The sequence below is a fragment of the Artemia sp. Qi Xiang Cuo genome, chromosome 19 (genome assembly GCF_049724085.1).
Source record: "Artemia sp. Qi Xiang Cuo chromosome 19, ASM4972408v1, whole genome shotgun sequence".
Classification (NCBI taxonomy): domain Eukaryota; kingdom Metazoa; phylum Arthropoda; class Branchiopoda; order Anostraca; family Artemiidae; genus Artemia; species Artemia sp. Qi Xiang Cuo.
In genome coordinates, this window is record NC_142812.1 from 50240330 (window position 1) to 50267052 (window position 26723).

The 26723-nt window shown below is 37.3% G+C and overlaps 2 protein-coding genes across 2 annotated transcripts in view; one reads left to right on the top strand and one right to left on the bottom strand.

Moving 5' to 3' along the window:
• LOC148940959 (uncharacterized) lies at positions 1–5775 on the top strand. Its single transcript, XM_089105120.1, has 2 exons — positions 1–1392; positions 5683–5775. The coding sequence occupies exons 1-2, from the start codon at positions 1–3 to the stop codon at positions 5773–5775; spliced, it is 1485 nt and encodes a 494-aa protein (XP_088961246.1).
• Positions 5776–10215: 4440 nt separating this feature from the next.
• The window catches only part of polybromo (protein), a 71208-nt gene continuing 54700 nt past the window's right edge, over positions 10216–26723 (bottom strand). Inside the window, exons 2-3 of the mRNA XM_089104715.1 lie at positions 20957–25734; positions 10216–10464 (exon numbers count right to left, since the gene is read on the bottom strand). Coding sequence (XP_088960841.1) covers positions 10324–10464; positions 20957–25734 — 4919 coding nt within the window. The 3' untranslated portion in view covers positions 10216–10323. The remainder of the gene's footprint in view (positions 10465–20956; positions 25735–26723) is intronic.

Below are 26723 nucleotides of genomic sequence, written 5' to 3' on the forward strand. Positions count from 1 at the left end.
ATGATCTTTACGAACTTGGCAGATCTTTATAACGCTCCCCAATCTCTAGGTCCCCTTCAGAATTCTGACCATTTTATAATTTTCTGGGAAGCACAAATAAGTATCCCACGACCAAAACGAACAAAAACCATAATTTGGCCCATCACAAGGTCTTCAATAGCTCAATTTGGTCGCTGGATTGGTACTTACGATTTTGAGGACATTTGTGCAGAGGCCAACATTAATATCAAAGTCACCAGACTGAACAGCCTTCTGTTGGAAAAGTTCCAAGTTTTTTTTCCAATAAAAGTTATTACAGTTTGTGACACTGACAAACCATGGATCACCCGTAAACTCATGCAGATGATAAAAACTCGCTGTAGTCTCCCCAAAGCTGGAAATCAAGCGGCTGCAGCCAGTTTGCGTAACACAATTGTGAAGTTAAACAGACTAGCCCAAAGACAGTATGTAAAAGAGAAAATAACGCCATTACTGCACACTGACCCTCACAAATGGCACTCCTCGGTCAAAACCCTTGCAAGGAAATCAACGCCAAAGGACCGGAGACTACTCAAAGATGACGGCACACTGACATCAGCTACTGAAGTGAACAATTTTTTCTCCGGTATATGCACCACATACCCATCCATGAAAAACTCAGAAATTGAGAGTATCATTGCTGACACCGAGACTGATGAGATATGTGAAGTATCTGAATATGCCGTCTTTAAGGAACTTCAGAAACTGAAAGTAAACTGTCCGCCTTACCCTGGTGAACTCCCTGTCAAGTTGTTACGCGAGTTCTCCATCTTTCTCGCAAAGCCACTCAGCTCTATTATTAACCAGTGTTTTCGCGAACAAGTGATCCCCAGTGTTTGGAAGAGAGCTTATGTGCGCGTCATTCCAAAAGTGAAAAACCCGAAATCTTGCGACCAACTCCACCCAATTTCGATAGTTCCGAACCTCTCTAAGGTAGCGGAATCATTTATATATCGTGAACTTATGTCACAAGTCCAGGGCTCTCTTGATCCATACCAATACGGGTGCTTGAAAGGTAGTAGTACAACTGTTTATCTTGTGCGTCTGTATCACCTTATTGTTGAATGGCTTGACCAAGGAGGCACAATTGTAGATCTCATCCTAGCCGACTATAGAAAAGCCTTCGACTTGATACGCCATTATACTGCAGTGAACAATCTGAAGGTTATGGGAGCTTGCAGACATATTCTCTTAATAATAATAAATTTCTTACGCGACCGACTACAGAGAGTATATGGTCTCTACCCGGGTGATACTGATTCGGAATGGTCTGAGCTTACGTGTGGTGCCCCACAAGGCACTAAACTCGCTGCCTTGTTGTTCTTGGCAGTGATCAACTTCGTCCTTGCCGATTTTGACGAACGGTTCAAATTCGTAGATGACCTTTCCACCCTCTTAAAATACCTCATTGAGAAGTCTCAAACCGTTCCCCAGTTCAATGAATCATTTATCGACAACTTTAGAGACCAGTGTTCTGAAAACAGCCTCCAAATCAACGAAACGAAAACCAAAATTCTTCGATTTAACCATCTAAAAAAGGGATTTTCAGTGCCCCCTCCACCATACCAAAGCGTATTGTCGGCAGTTATTCTCGGTGTTACGTTCAGCGTTGACTGTTCGTTTAGCCTCCACGTCCAAGAGGTAGTGAAAAAGGCGAACTGTGCCATGCGTACCCTTTTACTGATGCGAAGATTTGGTTTTTCAGTGCCGCAATTAAAAACAGCCTACCTGACATATATTCGCCCGATATTAGAGTATGCATGCCCTGTATGGGGTCCACAGGTTCAGAACACTGCCTATATGAGCGAAGTACTCGAATCAGTCCAGAAAAGAGCGGTGAAGGCCATACTGTCTGATCAGTACACTGATTACGAATAAGCACTGTCTCAACTAAATTTGCCGTCACTCCACGATCGCCGTTTTCAACTTATCTGTAAATTTGGCCAGTTTCTTCTGACAAGTAATAAACACAGAAATATACTACCCCCAATGCAGACAAAAAAAGTAACTACAAGATCAAAAGCAACAAAGCTAGCCCAGCCCAAGTGTCGCACTAATCGCTTCAGTAATTCGTTTGTGCCTTTTTATGTTTCTGTCTACAATAAATGACATGTGTATTAATTTTTTGTGTCTTTGTTTACTTTGTAAATAATAGCGCGATTTAGTCGGGATTTAAACCCTGACTACGAAAGCTTTTATGTTAATAAATGATTCTGATTCTGATATATAGAACAATTTCTGTTCGTTTTAAGTTTTAATTGCGCTTCTTACTTTCAACATAAAAAAAACGTGTTTTTTTATTTAATATAAATTATTATGTTCATATGCTTACCAACATAATAGGTGAAGCACAGGGATAATTATTGAAGCAGAGGGATGAAGCATAGATAACTGTTATTGCCAGGATTTAAATTAGAATATTTCTACTTTTCTTTATATACGTTTTAAATATATTCTGGCTCTCAAGGGATGAAGATAATGCCTTCAGGTTAGTTTAGAAGAAGGTTTGGAGGGGGGAGGGGGCTCGAAAGGAATAAAACTTCAATTATGATTCATTCCCGTGACCATTTTTGGAATGGGTTCTGATTTTGTATTGAGGGGTGGTAGCTCCCTTCTTATTGCATTTTTTTTGGGGGAGGGGAGGGGCAACAAAATATTACATTAATGTACTTACTGACACTTAGGAGTAGTAAAAGTGAATTTCAAATTAGTGGTTAGAAGAGGGAATAGTGCCCCCCCCCCCATTTGAGGGAGTCTTGGATTAAACTGCTCTTAGCAGTACACTGTTATAGGGTGTATAAACTATAAAAGTGTGTATACACACAATACACTATAAAAGGCTCATATAATAAATATTATAACAGTAATATTTCACTAGGCTAGTAATAATATGACTTTTAACATAAAATTGAATTCTGACAAAACTCAAGCGAACACGGTTTTCTGGAATATGCTAGTTTGTCAGGATTCCCCCGATATTGGAATTATTACATGCTAGTTTATTTGGGTGAGTTTTTCCAACAGCTCTTGCATAGACTGCGACAAACTAATTTTCGAAATAAAAGCGAAACGAAATGGCACCCACAATTTTTTGAAAGTATGGACCCACTCCTGCCCCTCCCGTTTCTCCAAGTTTATATGCATAACATCAACACATTTAACAGCTGCAGTGACACATTACAATTGTTGTACCGGATATTTACTAGGCAGCAAGCCTTAAGCCAGATAAAAAAAAAAGAATCTCAATTGACCGCTAAACTTTCAAAAAATTGATTTGATTACTATAAAATTTCTTATAAAACGCTTTAAAATAAGTAGTGATTTGTAATAAAGATTTTATGAATTAACAAAATGTTAAAACAAAAAGTAAAATCAAAGATCTACCGTCAATAATGCTTTTTTATAGATTGTTTTTTTGTTTCACAAATTTTTTCAGAAAAAAATTAAGTAAAGAGATTTTTTCCCTGAATTGAAGAAGAATACGATAGTTTGGTCTCTCATTGAACAATTTTTGGAGAGCTCTGAAATTGACGTTACGGTAAACCTGACCTTTCTAAATTCGAGCGCTGACTAATTTCATTAAAAAAAATGCCTCGTAAATTTTTAGTGGTTGACCTCGTAAAGCCGTACCATTAGATTTCTTATTTTATAGCCTCTCCAAATATCATGTTCAGTTTTCTTACAATGCACACCACCCCCTCTACTGTCCAGATCCCTAGCATATAGTCAGTCCTAGGAAAGAGATTATATTTAGAAAGAGCATAAAATAAGTAGTCTATCGGTACTATTTAAATTGTATTAGCAAGTTACATTTAGATACGGTCAACACTTTTATTATCCCCCCCCCCTAAGAAAAAGACAAATATATTCCCCTTCTTCTCAAGCAGTTCGTGGTAATGGACTGTAAGTAAGGAGCGACTCGACCGAATAGTAACTGAGACTCTATAAAGAGGAATTTTGATAACAATAGAGACATCAAAGAAATTGACTTTTTATGCTGATTCTAAGCATACGTTACCCATCAAAAGCTACGAACCTGAAAAAATTTGTCTGATTTACGAAAAAGTAAAGACACTCCTCCAAAAAGTCGAGCGACCATAGCAAAAATTACACCATCAGATTCAGCATATCAGAGAACCCTAGTGTAGAGATTCGAAGGTCTTATCTACAAAAATTCGGGATTCTGTATTTTTTTTCCACAGAAAAAAGATCACGGATGCATGTTTATTTATTTGTTTTTTTTCCAGAGGTGATCGTATTGGCCCAATGGTCTTAGAAGATCGGGAGGGAGCTCATTCGAATGGAAATGAAAAGATCTTGTGTCCTTTTTGAATGACCTAAAAGATTGGAGGGTATCTAGTCCCCTCCCTCTTCCATTTTTCCCCAGTGGCATCTGATCAAAATTTTGAAATAGCAATTTAATTCAGCTTAGTTGAAAGGTCCATGCTTTGGGTGGTGACCTAACCCCCCATAGTCCCTAGGGAAAGGGCTGTAAGTTATACAACTTGCCCATATTGCTCACATATAGTATTGGTTATTGGGAAAAAAATTCGGGGTAATTTTCTTCGGGGAGGGGAGAGGGGGGAGGAGAATTTTCCACGGGGAGAATTTTCTGTGAAGAGAAAAGTATCTGAGGGGATTATCCTGGAAAAATACGTAAGGGAAGGGAAGTGGATTTCCTGGCATGATTTGAAAAAAAATCAGAAATGAAATAAAAAAAGTTTTGTTCAAGTGAAATGAAGGAGCAGCACTAAAACTTTAAAATGAACAGAAATTATTCTGTATATGAGGGGGGTTTCCCTTCCTCAACGTTTGAATTTTTGCCCTGATTTTTAAGAAAGACTAATCGAATTATTTTGAATGAGGATTATTTCTAAAAAGCCTTAAGACTTTAGCGTTAAGAACAAGGGTTGATAAAAACGCAGCTCCCCATGGGCGTACGTAGCTTCTTGTATCGGGGGGGGGAGGCAGCTGATTCTGTGATGAAGGGCGGGGAGGGGGTGCTGAAGTTATATTTATCAGTTCACAAAACCTTACATTGCCAGCAAGTTCTATCACACCTATGAAATCTTTATTAATAAGTAATCACCAAAAATCATCAATAAGTTTCACCATTAATTTTCTTGGATCGGAGCTAAATATTTCCAAGACGCTATGGATAATTGCTTCTTGTTTGACTTTTATTCTGTCATTTCAGCTGTCTGTTTCCAGATTTTTCAACCCTATATCTTTTATCAGCTGCTTTTTTAGCCATATATCTTTTCCAACTGCTTTTTAAGCCTTCTGCTTTTTCAGCCATATCTGGTGTAAATTTGAAGTTCTAGGAGGAGCAGAATATCCCACGCCTCCCCCCTCCGTACACCTATGCAGTCCCCCTAATATAAAGAATACAATCTGTTCGTTTTAAGTCTTAACATTGCTCCTTACTTCCAATTGATGAAACTTGTTTTATTTATTTAATAATTGGATTTAGGAATTGACCCACTGTCTAATCTGATTTTCCTCCAACATATGAACATATTCTTATAATTGTATCAGTTTCTTGAACATTTTCCTAAATATCTGGAAACAAAGTTATTGCATATATATGCAGTACAGGCCTATCAAAAGTTATCCTTAATTCTCACCTCATCTTAGCTATCAACGACTTTTAGTATATTTTAGTATTCCCCTCCTCAGTTTCTCAAGCCCGAGTCTCGAAGCTGCTCAGAAATGGGCAGCTTGTTGGTTTTTCAAAGACTTAGCCTAACGTTCTAACGTCAAAAACGTTACAACGACATTAACGTTAACGACATTTCGTTAAAAACGTAATGTTTTTAGGACCCAAAACCAAAGAGTAACTTTTCACATAACACGTGTTAGGAACGTAGTGTCTTTGCTAGTACTGTCTCGGGCTGAAAATCTGACCAATATCCTGAAATCCTGGCATCCAATTTTTTTCCCTTGCCAAAGAGCCAAAAGTCTGATTTGGTTAGAAAATCCGACAATGTGGAAGCATTGAAAATCCATCAAAAGACAAATTAGCGGTGAAAAACTTTAGTATACCAAGTATTTCTTGGTATATTGTATATCTATCAAGTAAAGCAATTAGGACAGTGGCACTTACGTCCAGGGTTTCCAACTTTTTGGTCTATGAATGGGGGAACATCCAAAATCAAATATGTGTTATTTTTAGCTAAGACGTGTCCATTTTGAAATATCAAAAACTAGAGGTGATTGTTTTTAACAGTTTTATTATTGACCAAAAGACGTTTCATAAACCTCTTTCATAGTGAAAAAAACATCCATATAAAACATTCATACAAAATGACTTGGTATGGAAGCACGAACCTCATATAAAAATGTCGATCCCTAACTTTGGAAAAAATCCTTTACTTTCATCTCTGGCAAAACCTGGATGCTAAAAAAAAAAAAAAAAAAAAAAAAAAAAAAAAGCACTACTTTGCTGAAAAGTGACATTCATTTTTTACTAAAATACATATTGAAATGTTTCGTTTTAAGTCATAAAATTACAAGATATGTCCTTTTTTCGTCTTTTTGTGTTCCAAATTTTTAAAACATGTCACGTTTTTGCCCTTTTATGCCATTCTGTCCTTTTGACATAAAATGGGTCCAGTTGGCAACCCTGTTTGCGTCTAGTAACTGGTAGTAAATTGCAATTTATCAGACACTATCACTATTGCGCTCATTATCTAACCCTCTTGTAGTAAGGTTTACTGGAATGGAATGAGCATTTTCACTTAAAAATACAAGATAGCCTTTGAAAAAGGTAGAACTAAACTGTTGTCGTGCAACATCTCACCAGTCCTGCTCTTTTTGAATTTCGCCTTCCTACCCTTGGGCATAGTTGTAATGGTAGTCACAGTAGTACTAGTTGCAGGACTATTACCAGTACTACCAGTAATAGCACTAGTACTAGTAGCAGGAGTAGTATTAACATATTCCCTTTGGGTAAGTTGAACCTCCCCCTCAACAAGCCCTGGAATTTTCAACTTAATACAAATAGCTGTTACTATGTCTTTGCCGATACACCTTTTTGATAACCTGTGTATTCATACATTTGATTTAGAACAACTTCTCCCTCAACACTTCCTGAAATTTTCATCCTAATACTCTTGGCCTTACCAGTAGTTGCAACAGAAAAAGTAGTTGGATAAGTAGTAGTAATAGTAAAAGTAGGAGTGGTAGCAGTATTAGTAGTAGTGGGCATATATTGCCTTTTGATAAATTAATTTTCCCCTTTGAGCATTCTCTGAAAGTTCCAACTAAACACCCAAATCCAGACTTGAGATGCCCCCTTTTGAGAATTTGCATGCACATAGTGTGTTGTAATTTAGTTCAAATTTCTCCTCTATATTCTCTCAGATTTTCACCTTCATGCGCTTAGCCTTAATAGTACTAGTATCACTGCAGTAACGATAATAATGGGAGAATTAGCAGCCGTAATAGTGCTGTTATAGTAGTAGTAGGAATAGCGGTAGCAACAGTATTAATAGCCGTAGTAGCATCTACGTGTTGCCTTTTGGTCAGTTTTGTCAGTCAGTCGTTCCAAAAATATTGCTGATATACCCTTTTGACCCCCATCTCATCTCAGTACTCTTAGCCTTACAGGTAATTGCAATAGAAGCAGTAGTTGGAGTAGTTTAGTAGCAGTGGTGGTAGTAGCATTAAAAGTAACAGTGATAGTGGTGGCATACACATATTGCCTTTTGGTAAATTGATCTTATTGTTTAAGTATTCTCTGAAAGTTCCAATTTAACACCTAAATCCATTCTTGAGATACTCCCTGTTGATAACTTGCATGCATATAATGGACATAGTACATAGTTTACTTGTACATAGTTACCCCAACTTGTACATAGCCTAGTCTATAGCTAAATTTTGTCTCAAAAGAATGTTTTTTTTTTGTTTGGGGGGGGGGGGTAAATTTTTTCACAAAGAAGATTATATTTTATTTAATCTGTCAGGCGTTAAACAATTGGGTGTTAAAAATTAAGAAAATTTTATATAAAACAGGAAAAGAAAAAAAAAATACTGCAAACTTACAATTAGGCTGTAGAAACAACTGTCGGCTATCAATTTCAAAATCCAACTGAAGGCTGAAGCTGTATAGTAGTGAATATGTTCTATAATTCTATTCAACTTGAAAATAAAATTCTTGACTACGAATGATGTAAGAAATAGCAATTGGGAAACTGCATTCGAAATGATTCAAACTCATTTCATAAAGACGATACTTCTTTTGTCAACATATGAAGAACTGTGTATATTGCAATATTTGAAATTGCATACTGCATCTGTCTGGTTTTTATGCAGTGATAAAAGAGACGAAAATTAACGAACAAGAGAGTAGTGAAGAATTATGGTATGCAAAGTAATATTTGGCAGGGAAAGTCACTGGTGATAAATCGCTATGGGTGGCACGTGATTGCGTGATTTTCGGGGATTCGGGGAACCAAATTTTTTTTTCGGGGTGACACATAGATTTTCGGGGAAATCCCCGGAATTTCAGAGATGATACAAGTCCTAATTGTTCTAAAATCAAGAAATCAAAAAACTGAATCACACCAGAAAGAGAAGCTCCGACTTTGCGGTTGACGCAATAAAGAATTGCCACAAAATTAATTTAAAGTCAGCCGAACGCCATCGCCTCTGCCGGAGGCGGCACACCGGTGGCGCGCCGGCGGCGTAGCGACACTTTTGCGGCGGTCGACCGGGCTTCTCGTCGGCGGTGTTTGGTCGATTCTCCGGCGCGAGGGTATATATATATATATATATATATATATATATATATATATATATATATATATATATATATATATATATATATATATATATATATATATATATATATATATATATATATATATATATATATATATATAAATACAGACATCTGTTGATCCATAATTCAAGCACATTACATTAAAATGGAAGGGTAATAAATATCAGAGTAAAGTCAACAAACCACCTATTGGATTAACACAAGTAATATGGCCCTTTTCAGAAAACATAAGAAAATATACATACACATTTTTTTTTAAAGCGGGTATAGTCACTCCGAATTTCGCCACCTGAGAGTGAAATTATACTATTCTGAAAAAAAAATCCGAGATCTGCTATATTGCATGATTTTTTTTTTGCCTTTATCTAATGGTCTGTGTGAGGACACTGCGCAACACTCTACTGCTTAAAAAAAATATTTCTCAGAATACGTAAAAAAAATAAAGCGGATATAGTCAATCCGAATTTTGCCACATGAAAGTGAAATTATCCTATTCTTAAAAAAAAGTTCGAAGATGTACTATATTACATATTATTTTTCGTTTTTTCTAATGGTCTGTGTGAAGACTCTGTGCAACATTCTATTGCTTAGCGACATAAATTCGGTTTTATCCTGATCAACATATCAACATTTTCCTGAGAGCCAAATTATCCTACGACCAAAATTATCCTGCTTAATTGTTTTCGCTATCATTAACAGCTGAAGAAAAGTTAATTTTGCCCAAAAATTTATACAATTTTATTAACTGGACTATAGAGCGTCCAAAAAGGAAAGTTCAAGATTTTTAATTGCATTTTCTCAGAACTTTTAGAGGAGTATGACAATTTCGCTTTCAGGTGGCGATATTTCATTAAATATCTTTTTGATATGTAATTATCGGTGGCGATATTTAATAATCTTGGTGGCAGTTGTTGTTTTTTTTTGCTTAAACTGCATGTTTTCTTGTTTGTTTTTTTTTTGCATCGTGATCATCTTATGCAAAGTATAACAAGAGACAACAAGGAATTATACTAGGCTACTTTGTCATAAGAAGTATTTCCTCAGAGGTTAGGACTAGGCTGCAAATAATTCCCTGTTTTACCCAAAGAAGTTAATCGATATCTTGGTGGTGATATTTCATTAAATACCTATTCATTAATTTGCTTCCTCATTTTTGGCTGTCAGACCCTCACAATTGCAGCACATTTGTAATACGCATAATAAACACTGTCTAACCCTAACCTCTTAAAATCCGGAATCGGACGTTAAGCAAAAACCATCAAATTTTCAAGTCATTCCAAATTTAACCAACTTCACTATCGATGATTTTATCTCTAACACTCACCCGGTTGAAAATTTGCAACTCTCCGCCGATCTGTGATTGCAGAGCTCCCGTCAAGACCGAAAATAGCCCATAAAGATAGACAGTCAAAACAACATAGCACAATATTTATAGAAACCATCAGTACAAAAAAAGGAAAAAGAAAATCAAAAATCATAATTGCAGATGAATAAACTGCATAAAGTACGACAGCAATACTTTAAAATAGACGAAGAATATTCGCGGCTTCTTTGACGAGTCTTTCCCTCATTTTCAAGAGTCCGTCAACAATGTCTCCAGATTGTTCTTCAGGAAGTAACCAAGACGCAGCAAACTTCTGCATTTCCGCACTCAGCTGTATCTAAAAAAGCGAAAAGACTAAAATAAACAAAAATTGAGTTTAAAAAAATTATCATCTCAACATAAAATTAGGTGAAGAGACAAATAAAAAAGACTCGTGTTTAGTTGAATCCATATTTTGTTTTAGGAATTTATGTCCTCACCATAATCTTAAATAAAAACATGCATATAAAGCCTTGAAGCTAGGCAGAGGCGGTTTTAGAGGGAGGGGGGGGGACTGGCCAGGGAGCAGAAATTTTAGGGGCACAAAATTTCAAACAAGTAGTTTAACGGTTATAGTCACTTGTAGTTTTTGATATTTTATTTTTCTTAAAATAAAGTAGAGTGTGCAGTTGGCATTAAATATAAGCAAATGGGATCCGAGATTTTCATTTCTTCCATATCTTCATCACCATTCCCTGAAAACAAGAGCGGAGATTTAAGGTAACAATTTATTCACATAGTAAATACTGACAATTTGAACAATAACTGGAGATGTTTATCAGGCTCTGAGGCTAAAAACAAAACGAAACTAGACATTCAGGATCCACGTAATCTGTTAAGTATAATTTGTCATGTCCGTCTATTCCCAAGATAATAATGATGACAGATAAATACAAACTGTATATATTTGCGTGTCTGAGCTGAAGCAACTGACAAATTATGAATCCTGTTTCACCTCTCAACAATAATGAACTTAAAATAAATACTTTTTTAAATACTCGTATAAAAGAAGTTTTATTATACTAGTTATATTAAAACTTGGTTAATATATAAATTCAATAAAAAAAGGACTTAAACGAAAAAATTAAAACAGCACCTCATTGTCTGAAATCATCATGAGTAATGAAAGGGTAAGAAAAACAAAATAGTCTGCTGAAACAAAATATATGCAAATACAAAAAAAAAAAAAAAATATCTTCTACATCTAGATAACACTTCACAGCGTTTTCTGGAAAAATTTAGCCGGGCGAACATTGTGTCTGCTTTCATGTAGCATGGATTTCCCCATTCTAGAGGAATATTTTGTCGGATCAAGGTGTCTTGCCCTCTGTAGTGACAGACAGACCAGTAGTTATGGTGCCTGAAACTTAAGATCCTTGGCATCGTCCAATGTCCCTCAGACCGAAAGGCAACCTTTAGTCACGTCCTGAATGTGTTCGATGTTTCTCCTCTGTGTCCAATATTAGCCTATTGGGGTGTCAAGCCCACAACTGGAGACAATAGTGATTAGAAACTTGGGGGGCACAGAAACAGCCGAGCTAGGATTAGTATTTGACTAAAATCTTAGCTCGTACAGACTACAGTGAATTGGGTGTTATTTTAATTGCCATTTTATATACTTGAAGCCCTGTTTTTACTTTTTATAAATTTATACAAATTTGAAAATAGACCTCCAAATCTAATAGTTTAGCATAATATCCGAACCAATAATAGAAACCGTCCAATCCAACCCCGTGGGTAGCGGTTGGCTCGGACAATTTGTAAAATACTAAAAAACAATCGTTTCCCTTTTTGAAAAAAAATTCAAAGATAGTCTTAACAAAATACGCATGTTATGGTAAAATCAGAACTACAGAAAAACTGATGGTTTGGAAGATACATCATTTCAAAAAACCGTGTTCGGGTCAACCCCGACCTCCCCTAATGGAAACTGCCTATTTTCTGCCTTTTTTTTTTTACCGAGATTTCAGTCAGCTTTTGTTAATGTTTGTTCTGCCAATTACACAAGGCTGTATCAAGTGGGGAGGGGGGCGGGGTTAGGGGGTTTCAACCCCCCCCTCCCCCCGAAATGTTTTTCTGACTCGTAAAAACGTAACAAAAATGGATGTAAATACATTTTTATGCGTTTTTCAAGTCTTTTTGTGTCCCCCCCCCCCCAAAAAAAAAAATCCTGGACACGGCCATGCGAGTACATAACTGAAAACTATATATTTTCTGTTTTCTACTCAGAACTTCCATCTTTGTTACCTTACGCAGTAAGAGCTTTAAGGCATCTCTGTGTTTTAGAAACAATAAATGTCCGACAGCGCGTCAACCCCGCCAAAACCAAGTGTGTGTCGAAAACAACTTCACTATTTATATTTTACAACTAAATAGAAACCCAACATGCACTTGCTGTGCCTTTAAGACAACTGGGACATATTATAAAGAATTAAGTCATGTTTTAAGTTACTTAAGTGGTGTTTACACAAAATCCTGGCAGCTTTACATCCAGTGAATGGTCAAGCTCCAAGAAACCCATCCTGCCGTTTATCAAGCCTTCCAGAATGGGATGCATGCGATCAGACGTTCTTATAGATTTTATTCTAGGCTCTCCACTCATCTTATTATTGAGTAAGAGCTAATTTGCACTCTCAAAGCAGCTGATGACCTTGTTGACAAACGTGGTATAGAAGAGGTTCAAAGGTCCTTATGGGTTGGGTCTCGACCTGTCTTCTTTGTATGAAATTTTCTGATGGAGGGTATGTCACGGGTTTTGTATGGAACTAGTGAACAACATAAGGAAACGCCCGAGCCTAGGCAGCTAAGAGATTGTAAAGACAATCAGATCGTTATCGATTTCCCAGAAAAAGGATCACCAGTTGGATCTTCAACCAAGAAACATCACCAACGGTCTGACAGCCTACGAATCTGCCAACGTTGATTCTGCTAGAGATTTAGGCATAAAAATCATTGACTCCATGTCTGGAAAACTGGTCGCTGATTTTGCTCTTCGACGAAAACAACAGGCAGTTCAAATTACTACAAAGCAGAATCTAGGTGGAGATTGCAAAATAATGAACCCCACTCTTCGTTTTCAGAGGTTTATGACGCTAGCAAAGAGGATCAATCTCACAGAATCTGAGTACTTTCAACACAAACTGTGCTCCTACTCGGCCTCAGTTTTTTACACTTCTTGTAAGCTCCGTCCTCAGAACAAGACAGAGTTTGCCAAAGCTATAGCACTGGCTTGCAATATTGAGAAGTGCTCTACTCCCCTTTCCAAAGGCATTCGATATATCATTGACGGTGGAGGTCTTCTATAGAGAATTCCATGGGCCAAAAACGAAAGATACTCCGAAATCCTTTACCCTTATGCTACTTACGTGACCCAAAAGTATCCATCTGCAACTATTGTGTTCGACGGCTACGATGGTGGAGCTACCATAAAGGATATGGCCCAGTCGAAGAGAAGTCGTATAATCGACTGTGAAATCTTCTTCACGTCAGATATGCAGCTGAAGGTAAAAAAGGATGAGTTCTTGTCCTGCAAGAAAAACAAGGCCAGGTTTATCTGCGCGTTAGCTTTTTATCTCCGATCAAAGCGTTTCAGTGATGCAGATGTCCCAAATGTGCAATCTGCTGTTGATTCTTCCCGGTATTACGACACTACCGTCGTCGGAGATGATACTGATCTTTTGGTTCTATTGTGTTATCATGGTAACCTATCAAGCAAGAAACTATTATTTGCACCTGAGCCAAAGTCGAAAAATGCTCCCCAAATATTGGATATTCACAAATTGAAAGAGAAGCTTGGCCAAGAGACATGCCATCTGATTCTTTTTGCTAATATCATCTTAGGCCTTGACTCTACTTACCAGACCCAGAGCGTGGTAAAAGGCTTTGCTCCGAAGAAGCTACTGATAGTTGTCGATTTTCGTACATCAGCTCTAGTTTTCATACTGAAGTCAGCTTCGAAGGAGGAAGTAAGGGTTGCTGGAGAAGACGCTCTGACCATCATATATGGCTTATCAAAAGGTGGAAATCCGAATGAACTCCGCAGGGAAGTGTTTTTAAAAAAGGTGACCACTGCTAGCACGTTCATCCACCCAGAACAGTTACCACCTACTTCTGATTCGACTAAATTCCGCAGTTACAGGGTTTTCTACTAAGATCAGATATGGAGTGGAGTTCCGGATTCTGAACTTAAAGCCGAGGAATGGGGTCATAAAAATAAACAGGAAATATTGGGCCCACTAACTACTGTTACCTCACCAGCACCTTGACTGCTCTTGGAAATTGTTAAATGGTCCTTTTAACTAGAATATAGCTCAACGAGATATGGTTGTCTAAAGAAAGCTTATCCTATGATGCAGTCTTTAAAACATGTAAAGGGATTGTATCCTCTGCATTTGCAAGTGTTAGAAGCCATAACTATGAAGAGAACGTCGACGCTTAGATACCTGAATTAAAAAGAACAAGTTGTGAACACTAGTCGGACTTTGATTCGGTCTTTCAAATGTTCATGAAGTTGATTCGATAGTTTTACCAGTTGTGAAGACTAGTCAGTGTGTTGATAGTAGTTTATTCTAAGAGGGATTTTAAATATTAGTCGCTGAAAACTAGTTTCATAGATGATTTCCCGTTTCTAATATTTTTAATGTTTTAATAAACATCTTGCAATCACTTTTTTTAGGCCGACCCATCAGGTGATGGAGCCAGCAACGATCATATTCAGGCTTAGCAATTATTAGATCTCAAAACAGACAATTTAGCCAGCGAAAGATGGTCTGGTAAAAAAAAATGGGGGTCACGACGACGAGAAGCGTAAAAGCCTCATATTGATGATTATGGAACATTTTTATATACCGTACACCAAATTTAACTCCATTTTCGCACTCATCTCATCTTTGTACATCGGAATAATAATTCAGTTCAAGAAAACGAACAATTACCGGAACTTAATTTTTTTTTGTTAAGAAAGTGTGAAAACTGACAGGATACGCAAAAAAAAAACTAGTTTTGCATTGACCTAGAATGTGCAACTTTGGATATGTTGTTCAGCTTTTTTACCTCTACAACAACGGTGTAAAAATCATTTTAGAAATCTGTCGCAATTTGTTTTCACCAACAACCGACGAATTGGTGGACAATAAGTGCTGAAAGAAACACGTCAAATGAAAATAAAAAAGTGCATATTGATGAATATGAAACGGGGCTTCTAGTAGACATTAAATCAGGTTAATTTATTTTTGGGCTCAGCTCATCATTTTATGTCAGAATAGTTGCCTTCTGATAGTACGGTGAAAAAGAGGTCACAACGCTGAGAAGGGTAAAATCACATATTGATGATTATGAAACCTTTTTCTGGTATATTATACATCAAATTTGCTTTCATTTTCTGGCTCAGGTCTTCATTTTACATCGGGATGTTATTTCATATACAGAAAAACGAACATTTACCAACAATTAATTTTTTTTAGAAAAAACTGAAAAAATTGACACTACAACATGGTGTTAAAACCATTTCTGTTGCAATTTGTTTGGGGTCAAACTCTAGTTTGCCTGTACTATTTCCTTTGAAACATGGATCGACACTCAAAGTTTTGTCAAAACAGTGTTTCCACAACAACTCGGTCGAAGCCACTTGCTCTTCCTTGGCTGGTCATTTCGGTTTTAAATCCTTATTCCTCTTTAAAAAGAGACCAATCAGTTTTTTGAAGCACTTGGTTTCTTTGACCAGTCTATGGGAGTAGCTACAAAGGTTGTGACATCTAAATGAGGTTTTGACATCATGGTATATTCCTAGTAAAAGTTGTGCTTCACTCTTTTATTAGGTTCCAGCTTACAGAAAGTCAAAGCCTCTTTCTTGTATTGAATTTATATGCACAAAAGAAACATAGCAAGGAATCATGTTTGCAACAATAGCTGCAAGCTTCTTAAAAGGGAATGTATTTCCTTTTTTACTGGGTAGAAAAATTTATTGTCAAGGATTCATCTGTGTTTCTACCCTAAATACCAGCCTTTTAGAGACAGGGTTGGTTCGAACACAAAATATCCGAACCAACCCCCATTACCATGTCCGGCCAAACCCCATGAGTCCTCTTTCAACATAAAAGTAATTTGAAACATAATTTCAATCGATGGCTCCAAATAGTTTGCTCTAAAATCTTCCTGTGTGAGCTACCCTTTTTCCTAAAAAATTAACCTATTTCAAATCTAGAAGCCTGGTTCACTCTTAAATTCCAGACAGAGAACGTTGAAAAAAATTCACGTCAAAAAACACTTTGCAAAATAAAAAAAAAGGTTGTATGTATTTAGATCCAAACTAGCATTATAATAAGGCGATACATAATGTACCTATCTTGATTGTTTAAAAATGTTTGCTAAGTCCACTAAGGGTTCATACTTGACTGTCCAGACCAATCCCGACCTCCTCTATATATTTGGCATAATAAACATAGGGGAAAGCTTATCGAAATCTTGTTGCGAAAAAAAGTTACAAAATTTTATAAATCAACAAGAAAGCCAAACGCTCTTTTGCGCCACAAAGCCAATATTTTTGGCTAAAAAGGGGTCAAATCGGTATTCAAAAATGGGTTCTTATATATACAATCAATCCAAAATTACTGAAAAACCTCAAGCATTACCCCAACAATTCAGCCGCTCGCAGTCACACGGTGGCACTGTTGTTCATTAAGGTTTACATATTCTATAATCAGAAAAAACTTTGAGTCGCCAAAGACAGATGTAAAGTAACATGCTGCCAAATAAGCATACAAAGGCAAAGGTAAGATATCCCCTAGAAAGATATTTGGCTATCTTTCAAAGACATTCAAAAACTTAGACCTAGGAGCGAATGCTGCGCTTTCAAAACAGTCAGTCAGACCATTGCCCGAAAGGGTGAACTTAAAACCGTGCTTTAATTTCATTGATTTAATTTTATGACGTATTTTCGTAGGCCAATCAAATTACATCTTGAACAAATATCAGAAAAGGAGGGCAAATAACCCTGTCGTTTTTACCCGTTGGTAATATGTCGAATTTTTAACCATAGAAAGCACACACATTTATACCAACGAAATAAGCGAAAAGGTTTTGTAGTAAGGAGCGATTCAAGCTAACAGCAACCGAAATCAGAGGCAACGCTATAGCGTACCCTATAGTAAAGGCCGTAAGGCTTCAAAGTTCTATTATTATTTTTTTCCAGATGCGCTTCTTATGGAAGTGGTGGCGGTACAAACTTCGAAGGGGAGTTATTCGATTGAAAATCGGAAGTTCTAGTACCCTTTTATAAGCAAAACGGGATCTGAGGGGAACTAGGCTCCCTTACGCTCTCTTTCCCCAAATGCTTCCGATCAAAATTTTGAGATAGCCATTTTGCTGAAAATAGTCTAAAGATCAGATCACAATAACTGCAGGGTTGACCCCCCCCCCCGATCCCGAGGGCAAGTGTTGTAAGTTATGCCTCGGAGGTATAAGAGTTTTGACTCGTTATCAGTCAAAAGTGATTGGAGAGCAATTACCCCCCCCCCTCACCAAGCCCTCTTTTCCCCAAATGCATCCGATCGAATTTTTTAGATAGCTATTTGACCAAATAGACCAAAGATCAGATAACAATAATCGCAAGGTCAACACAACCCCCCAGAGCCCGAGGGCGGGTGTTGTAATTTATGCCCCGAGGGCATATGAGGTTTTTATGGAAGGGATGATCGTAGGAACTTTGTAGGAGGCTCATTTGACTTGAAACTAAAAGTTCTAGTTCCTTTTTTAAGAGTCAAAATTGATCATAAACAACACGTAGAACAGTAGAGAAATTTTGTATAAGACAGTGGAATGCAACTTTGAATGAATATTTCGGCCCTAATGTCCAAGGGCCGTCCTCAGCACAACACAAGCAAAAATATAAAAATAAAACTTCCATTAAAATGCGTACTTTAAAGCTAAAATTTTTTTTTAAAAACTTTTGAAGCAGCCCTAGCATCAACTTCAACGAAGTTCAACCAGGAAATTACCACCCTACCCCCTAACTCCCTCCCCTAGATACGGCCTTGAGTGTATACTCTTTTCAGCGGAACGGAGAAAAAATGTTTTACCCTCTTCCACAAACACAAAATTCTAATTATCTTCACTCCCCCCCCCCTAAAAAAAATTCTGAGTTTCAACTGGATCCCCTCGCTGAAAGACAATACAAGGTATACATGCCAAACTACGCATAAAATTCGTCACCTTTAAAAGAAAGCTACAAATTGTATTCAATTTCGTTTTGCTTTCAGATAAAAAAAAAGAAGGAAAAACATACTCTCGTTTAGGAGCCTACTGACGGTTCACGTCCCGTTGCATAAATTACGTGTTTGTTCGCAGACTGGTTATTGGCTGGGAGGTACGGACACTTACAATATGTTAAATTAAAATCAATACTGCAAAATAAACATCTGTAATTTGGCTAACGACGACTAAAGAAAAAATTATGGTAGTAGTAGTATGGTAGTAGCAATGGTAGTATGGTAAATTATGGTAGTAGTAATAAACAAATTAGAGAAGCTTCTCTAGAAGTTTCTAACTCCGACCTAAAAGAAAATATGGAATTATATATATTTTTTTTCTTTGAGAAGGAATATCATGGATGTGTCTTTCTGTGTTTGTTTTTTGCTTTTCTCAAGGTGGTACCGTATCAAACCAACAGTACTCAAAAATCGGGAGAAGAGCTCATTCAAACGAAAAATAAAAGTTCTAGTGTTCTTTTTAAGTAGCTAAAACGATTGCACCCAGAAATATGGCCTTTTTTGCTATTTTGTCGTACCGAACAACATTTTCGACCCATACAGGACCAAGTTGCTATTGCTTGAAAACTTCACGATGTCCCATGGATTTAAAATGATCGACAACTATATACTGTGCTACCCAGTTTAATAGCTATTGCTACTAATCGGTAGCGTACCTGTTCTTAAGGCATACATTCCCTCAGAAATAAGCCACTTTGCGACAAGCCTAAAGCTGTGAATTGCACAAAAGAACAAGGTACTTATATCACTAGATTCCTTTATGTTCAGATCTATCAATTCACCGAACTAGAATTATGATATTACTTATAATTTTTCTTCGATAAGGATCTCAACCTCCTCAAAAATAGGAAAATTAGAAAAACTTAAAACTTAAAAACAGGAAAAACTTAAAAAACCCAATACAATTAATTTCAAAGATTTAATTCTGTAGAACAGTGGTTCTCAAGCTGTGGTACGCGTAACCCTTGGGGTACGCAAAAATTTGTAGTAGGTACGCAGCTGGCCAACAAAAAAATAAAACAACCCTTTAACTCTATGACTGGCAATTTTATTTATATTTTATCTATAGTTTACTTAGTACCGGTAACTGAGAAGGAGTACCTAAAATATATTGTGGGTAAAAAGGGGCACAGTGTCTAAGTAAGTTTGCGAACCTGCTGTAGAACCTGGTGTAGAAACTGCTATGGATATGGTTTGTTCTGAAACTGCTGAATACGAAACTCCTTAATACGACGTAATCTCTACTCTAAGAATACACAACTGTAAAAAAAATAAATAAATGGAAAATACAGGTAAAGGGTTAAATAAAAACCAAAAAAAAACCCCCAAAGACTATGGAAAATCCCTAATTGCGAAAAACTTTGGTCAGTTATCAAGGCCATATCCAGGAGGGCGAGGCTTACCGGGTTCCCCCCCCCCCCCCCTTCCCCCCAATTTTGTTTGACTCGTAAAATAAAATACATAAAAAAGTCTTTGATGCGTTTAAGTTTATATAGCTATGTAACCATAGCTCTCGGCTATGATTTGACAGTAAACATTTTCGCCTTTGGTTTATGTATTAATACCATTGGAATGCAGAAAAATAGCTCACGCACGGAACATAAACCTTAAAGTCATGTAGTCCATTTAAAATAAATGGTCAATGAAGACAATTGTTTAAAGCTTCATTTGACTATGTTAGTTAACTTCAGACTTAATAAAATTATGGACAATAGTAAATTATGGTGCGCCAGCTATTAATAAGGATAGTCAGGGTCTTTCTTGGGGTGGGAGAGTTTGAAGCCTCAAAAAGTACCATTCTTTTTTTTTCAAATTCATTCGGTCGCTTAAGTCACTTGTTACTACATAAAAGAAATTTAAGTGCCAGAAAAACTATGTTAGTCCTCCGATAAACTTTTAAGCTACCAATCAATTTACAAGTACTGATAGATATAATTTAACAGCAAGGAGTAGGGCTTTGTAGGGACGGTAGCCCCCATTATATCTCCAAGGACCAACTAAGAATTCAGAGAGCCCATGCATAGTGTTGACTTGCTTATTTTAAGTTGTCAGGCCCTCCACAGCATTATTTACTGTTTTTTGTTGTTGCTTATAATACACAAACAAGCATCTATCAGTTTTAATTTAATATATCAATGAGCTTTAATATTCAGGAAAGTTCAAACTAAAGCAAAAACAAAAAAGGAAAAAAAGTAAGAGAGAGAGAGAAAGAGAGAGTGAGACAGAGAGATGGAGAGAGAGATTGGGCGTCACTCTTATTCCCAACATTTTAATTTTAAACATCCAAAAGTTTGCGTTGATTACGATATTTGGCAGAAAACGATGATTTACAAAAATGTATATCTGTAATGGAGGGAGGGATGAAAAGAGAGAGAGAGAGAGAGAGAAGGTTAGCCTTTCACGGACAAGCCTTATTAATGTTTAAGAATATTGGCTAATTTTAGAACAACGGTCAGATTTTAAAGTGTCGTTAAAACGATAAGGAAAAACAGGTGGTCAAAAGGCAAAAAAATAACAAGAGCTTACCTTTTCTTTTTCAATTGGTGGTGCAGGCCTGTCCCAATTACTTAAAAAGCGGGAACCAGATTGCATGTTCTCAATATACTTTTTATACACATCGGAATGACTAATGCGGTGAGGCCTTGGGGGGACAGATATGAACATTGGAGCTGGATCAGGAAGACTACGGGACGGTGAAGAAGGCAAAGTAGGAGCTGGAGTCGGAGCTTTTCGTTCAACATTAGTATGGACCTCTTCAGTAAGAACCGGAGTTTGAGATTGGGGAGGTGGGGCAGGCTGCGAGGGTTGTTGCTTTACCTCAACAATTCGTTTTTTGACCAGGGGTTTACTTTTGTCGACAAGACTAGCCGGCCGTCCTGTATTTTTTTGGCAGTGTACCTCCCTGACATGACGCAACAGACGGGCCCAATTGGGAAAAGGTGGCAGACCTTTTTTCACTCGACTGCACCCTTTCCATTGACAATGCAAATTTGAATCATCAACCTTATTTAACTGATTCAAGTGAGCACACGGATCAATGCATACATGATCCTGTAAATCAACCATGTCTTCAAAAACAATTTCACAACCAGCCCACAGACATTCAAACAATGCATCTTCGCGAATAGGCGGTGTAGAAGGCGCAGGTTTGGGCGTTTCCGGTGCTGGAGTTGTCACACCCATTTGAGCTCTAAGAATAGCCGTTTCGGCTGCACTTTCTTCATTTAATTTAATTGCTTTATTCTCAAATAGTTGACGTTCTGTAGGACTGAGTTTTTTCCATTCAGTTCCAACTAAACGACTTATTTCACCAAATTTACTCTCAGGATTTTTTTGTGCTAAGCTTTTCCTAAATTCCGAGGCATAAACGATATATCCAGTTACAACTTTACTCTTAAGGACACCATCCTTATCTTTCTTGGATTTTCTTCCAGGAGTGACCATAGAACTCATACTTGTTTCTCCAGTAGATCCTATAGAAGCTGGAGGTCCATCCATAGAATCTTCACACAAAGATTCTGGAGCCTCAACCACCAAGTTGGCACTTACTGGAGTAGCAGGAGGTTGTATTTTAATTTGAACCGGTGGAGGTTCTTTCCTAGGTATAAGATTTTTAATGAAATAGAAGAACTCATCCTTTTTTACAGCAGGGTCATGATTATGACGCTTTAATCCACCCAAAGGCAAGCCACGGATTTCACGGCGAGCTTCCTCATACATGGATTCACAAACATAAACATCTGTCTCACTAAACTCAGTTGGCCTCATTGTAGTGTATTCATGGTAGTCAAGAACAGCACACCGTCCAGTTATGCTGAGTATAGGATTACTATCTTCAATTGAACTCAAAAATACCTCTTGCTTATAGCAAAGTTTCGGAGGCATTGCCATTTCTACAGGAGTGACATACCAGGGTCCATGAAAATAGGCAATGGCATCTGGGCCTAGCCACATTGAATCAATTTGAGCAATTAACTGACGGCCATTTTCGCCTCGGACATAAACACAGTCACCTGTCCGCAGTAAACCAGCAGGTGTTTGGAACTGTTGAAAGTAAGTTGTATTCATTGGTGCATCTGGTACAAGCAAGTCAATATTTGGGTATCTTTTTTCAGGCATAGTTGCCAATTCTTCCAGCTCCATAATCTCCTCTTTGTGCTTCAAAACTCGTTCCTTGAAAACTGACCTCACCTTAATCGGCTCAAGAGGCTCTTCTCTAGGTATAATTTCAACGTCCATAGGAAGGTCCCAGCATAAGATCTTTATTTTTCTGAAGTGTCGTTGCCGTGAATTGTAGCGGCTTTCACAAACAAAAATATCTTTATCTTGAAAGCCTTCTGGTTTTAATCGAAAATAATCTTTAACAGGCATGACGTAGCATTTACCAACAACTTCAGAGAGTGGTTGTGTCTGATGGATTTCTGTCTTGAACACTTCGTTCATTAAGAAAAGACGGGAAGACAAGTGATAGGTCTCTATCGGCCGTGCAAAAAAATTACCAAAGAACATCTTTTGTCCATCTTTGCTTGTTGACAAGCGGATAATTTGAAAAATACGCGGCTCTAACCCTTTTTCCTTATGGTCAAAATAGACAAAATCTCCAGGCTTATAAATTTCTTTATCAATACTCAAACTGTCAATGTCAGACTTGGTGGATTCATCTTCAGCTTTCAAAGCATCAAAGTCATCTTCTTGCTGTTCATAAATTCTTTTTGAATGCTTTAAAGTTTCTAAATCTCTGATCAGATCCTCAGGTGTATAATTTAACGCAGGAGAAGACAGAACTGTCCCATTTTTGCATAAAAGGTTTCTGTGATGAATATAAAACTTTTGCATTTCAATACTGTCTTCAAACGTCTGGCTGTCAGTACGGGTCAACCGTCTGGCCCTTTCAAAAAAGACAAATAAATCTTCTTGAAAGGTGTCTAGACGTTTATAAAGCCCTTTATCGACACGTCGTTTTATTAAATCCAGGGACAGACCCCTAACCTTTTTCCCATTAATTTCATCATATTCAGGAAGCTCACACATAGAGTCTGAATAATGACGGCCTGATTCGTCTTCTTTATTATACATAGTCACGAAAATTTCCATCATCATTGCTTGTATAGTGCCACTAACATCAGGCAGCCCGTCATCAGATACAGTATTCAGTTCAATTTTCTTTTGCATTGCTATCAGTTGTAGTGAGAGGGCATCACGATAAAGCTGAGACTCTGGCTCGTTGTATTTACAGGCATTGTCAAACATAATCACCATATCCTTTAAAAGTTCGTCTAAAGTCGAATACTGGTTACCACGCACCTTAGTGCCAATTTGCTCAAGATCAATAGGATTTTGGATTAACTCGTAATAGTCAGGATAGTCTGCTTTAGATGGTTGCCTCAAGAAGGCCATTGCTAGATGACGGTCTTGCTCATCAACATATTCCCTAACCGCATCATATAATGATCGGATTCGAGCTTGAATGCCAGTTCCTACAACTCGTTTTCGATACCCGCCACGTTTTGATGCAATACCCATAGATCTTGCCTTATCCATCAACACTCTTTCCAATAAATCTGCATCGTCGTATATTACAGATCCTTCTTCATTGAAAAGACGACAATTATTAAACATTAGCTTAAAGTCATCAATCAGATCTTCTTCCAGTTGATACTTATTCTCTTTCATTTTAGCTTCAATTGTAACCATGTCCATTGGTTCAAGTATTACTTGATAATACTCAGGATAAAGTTTTTTCGACGGCTTTTCTAAAAATGCTACAACTGGTTGTCTACCATCTTCTTCAACATAATCCATAACCATTCGAAATAAAATGCGGAGACGAGACTTAAGGTCTATCTCACCTTCCTGAGCTACACTTTTAGCCACAGTACCAGATTTTCTTCCCCGTTTCTTTTTCTCTGGCAATTCTTCCTCTTTTCTATCATATATTTCATTCCTATCATATATTTCATGCAGTTTTTCTTGCATATGTATCTGTAATAGGACTGCATTTTTGTACCATTTGGTGTCACTTTGGTGATATTGTTTTGCACTTTCAAACATGATATTGAAATCGCCTGCTAATTCAGCAACAGTTCCATACACGCCTGCAAGGAGCTTCTTTCGAATAGACGAAAAACTAACGAGATTTTCAGTCGAAGTATAAAAATCAGGAAACCATCTTTTACTAGGCAAACGAAGAAATAGCTCTGATGGTTTAAAATGGTTTACACTGTAGTTTCTTAATTCAGTAAAAAGTTGCCATAAGGGATCATCAGGGTCTCCATACACTTTATCTTCGACTGTTTCTTCTACGATATCTTCATATTCCATTTCAGCAACTTGGACAAGGAATGAGGGACCAGCTTGCTTCTTACGCGCTCGCAGCCGTCCTTGTTCACCTTTTGATGGTTCAATTTTTGGGGTTCCTCCGCGTTCTAACTCTTTCTTTTTGTCAACAATTAATTTTCTTAGGGATTTGGCCCGTTTATAAATCAAAGAACCAGGTTCATTGTAGGTACACGCATTCTTTACAATTTGGAGAAAATCAGCTTCCAAATCGTTAAAAGTTGGATAAGCATTTTTTTGGATCTTCATTGCTATCAATTTCAAATCAACAGGATTTTGAATGACATCATAATAATCCGGGTATAGTTTCTTGGAAGGTAATAAGAGAAATGGAGTGTGTATTAGCTCCCCATCTATATCAACTGCTTGCATGACTGTACTGAAGAATTCATCAGCAACGTCCAAATCAAATGGAGGAGGGGAAGCAGGTACTTCCTCTTGAGATGGTGCAGGTGATTCTTGCTTCTCAGGTTTTTTGCCTTTATTTATTCGCAAAATAATCTTATCTTTCTTTTCTTCAGTCTCAATTGGGATATTAAATAATTTGCACCTTTCTGACAAAAATTGCTCCCATAATCCTTCTGCATCTTTAAATTCTTGACTTTCAGATTTATAATAGGATTTTGCATTCCCAACTAGCAGCTCAAAATCACTAGATAGCTGAGTAATGTCTTTATATTCGTCAGTCCTCATTTTCTGCTGAATTTTTAGCATATCAATTGGGCTTGTGACAGATTCGAAGTAAGTTGGATCTTGCCGTTTATTTGGCGCCCTTATAAATGATTCACATAAAATACTGCCGTCTTCTCGTTTAACGCTGCGGAGATGGTCAACAAGCTGCTGGAGCAGTTCAGAACTGTCTGTTTTAGTTTCCCCTCTTTTTCGCTTTGCTGGTGGTTGTGGAGTACTTGAAGCACTTGTCTCAGTTTCTGAATCTTCCTCTTCTTCTGCAGCAGTAGATGAACGACCTAGAATTGAATTTAAACTTTAAAGTGGCATCTATATACACAAACTCTGTTGTTTATATTTTAGTTATTCACTATGATAAAAAAAAATGAATAATTTATATCTATTCTTTGGATTGTTAGGGAGGTGCTTTCGCAAACTCTCACCGCCGGAACTAAATTTAAGGGCTTGGAGCAGGTTTGAATTCCAGGTCCGGTTTTATCAAGCAGAGATCAATCAGAGTACACCATTATAAGATTATTGAAAAACTACAGAATAATATAGAACTATTATACGGTATAGAATATAGAAAACTAAACAATAATCTTGGAGCCGTGAAGATCAATGAAAACCAATGGATGGATGAATGGAAGTGTTTGAGGAAATGGTGGACATGAGAGGGGGTTAGTTGCCCTCCAATCACTTCTGGCTATTAAAAAGGGCACTAGCCCTTTCAATTTCCAATCGAATGAGCCCTTTTTGAAATTTCTACAACAAGGCGTTCTATAAAATCTTATATGCCTCAGGGCATAACTTACAACCCTTGCCCTGAGGGCTGTTAGGGATTTGTCATCCTCAAAGACATAATTTCCGGGATCTTTCGACTACGTTGAACAAAATGGCTATCTAAAAATTTTGATTGGATGTGTTTGGGGAAATGGTGGGCGTAAGAGGGGGGTTACTTGCCCTCCCATCACTTTTGACTATTAAAAAGGGCACTAGCCGTTTCAATTCACAATCGAATGATTCCTTTTTGAAGTTTCTATGACAACACTTTCTATAAAAAAAAATTGTTAATTGGATGTGTTTGAGGAAAGGGTGGGCATGAGACGGGAGGGGGGGGGGGGTAGCTGCCATCCAATCAGTTTCGACCAGCATATCAAAAAGGTCACTAGCCCTTTCAATTTCCAATTGAATGAGCTCTTTTTGAAGTTTCTATGACAAATTTTTTTGTAACCTTATCTGCCGCCTGATTTTGAATTGAAGTTATCAAGTATTTTACAGTAGGTTG

Bases quoted from the DNA above. Each gene is read 5' to 3' on its own strand.
- LOC148940959 (XM_089105120.1), top strand. From the start codon at position 1: ATGATCTTTACGAACTTGGCAGATCTTTATAACGCTCCCCAATCTCTA. The intron at 1,393-5,682 runs GTAGATGACCTT...AGTATATTTTAG, and splicing joins TTGACGAACGGTTCAAATTC to TATTCCCCTCCTCAGTTTCT.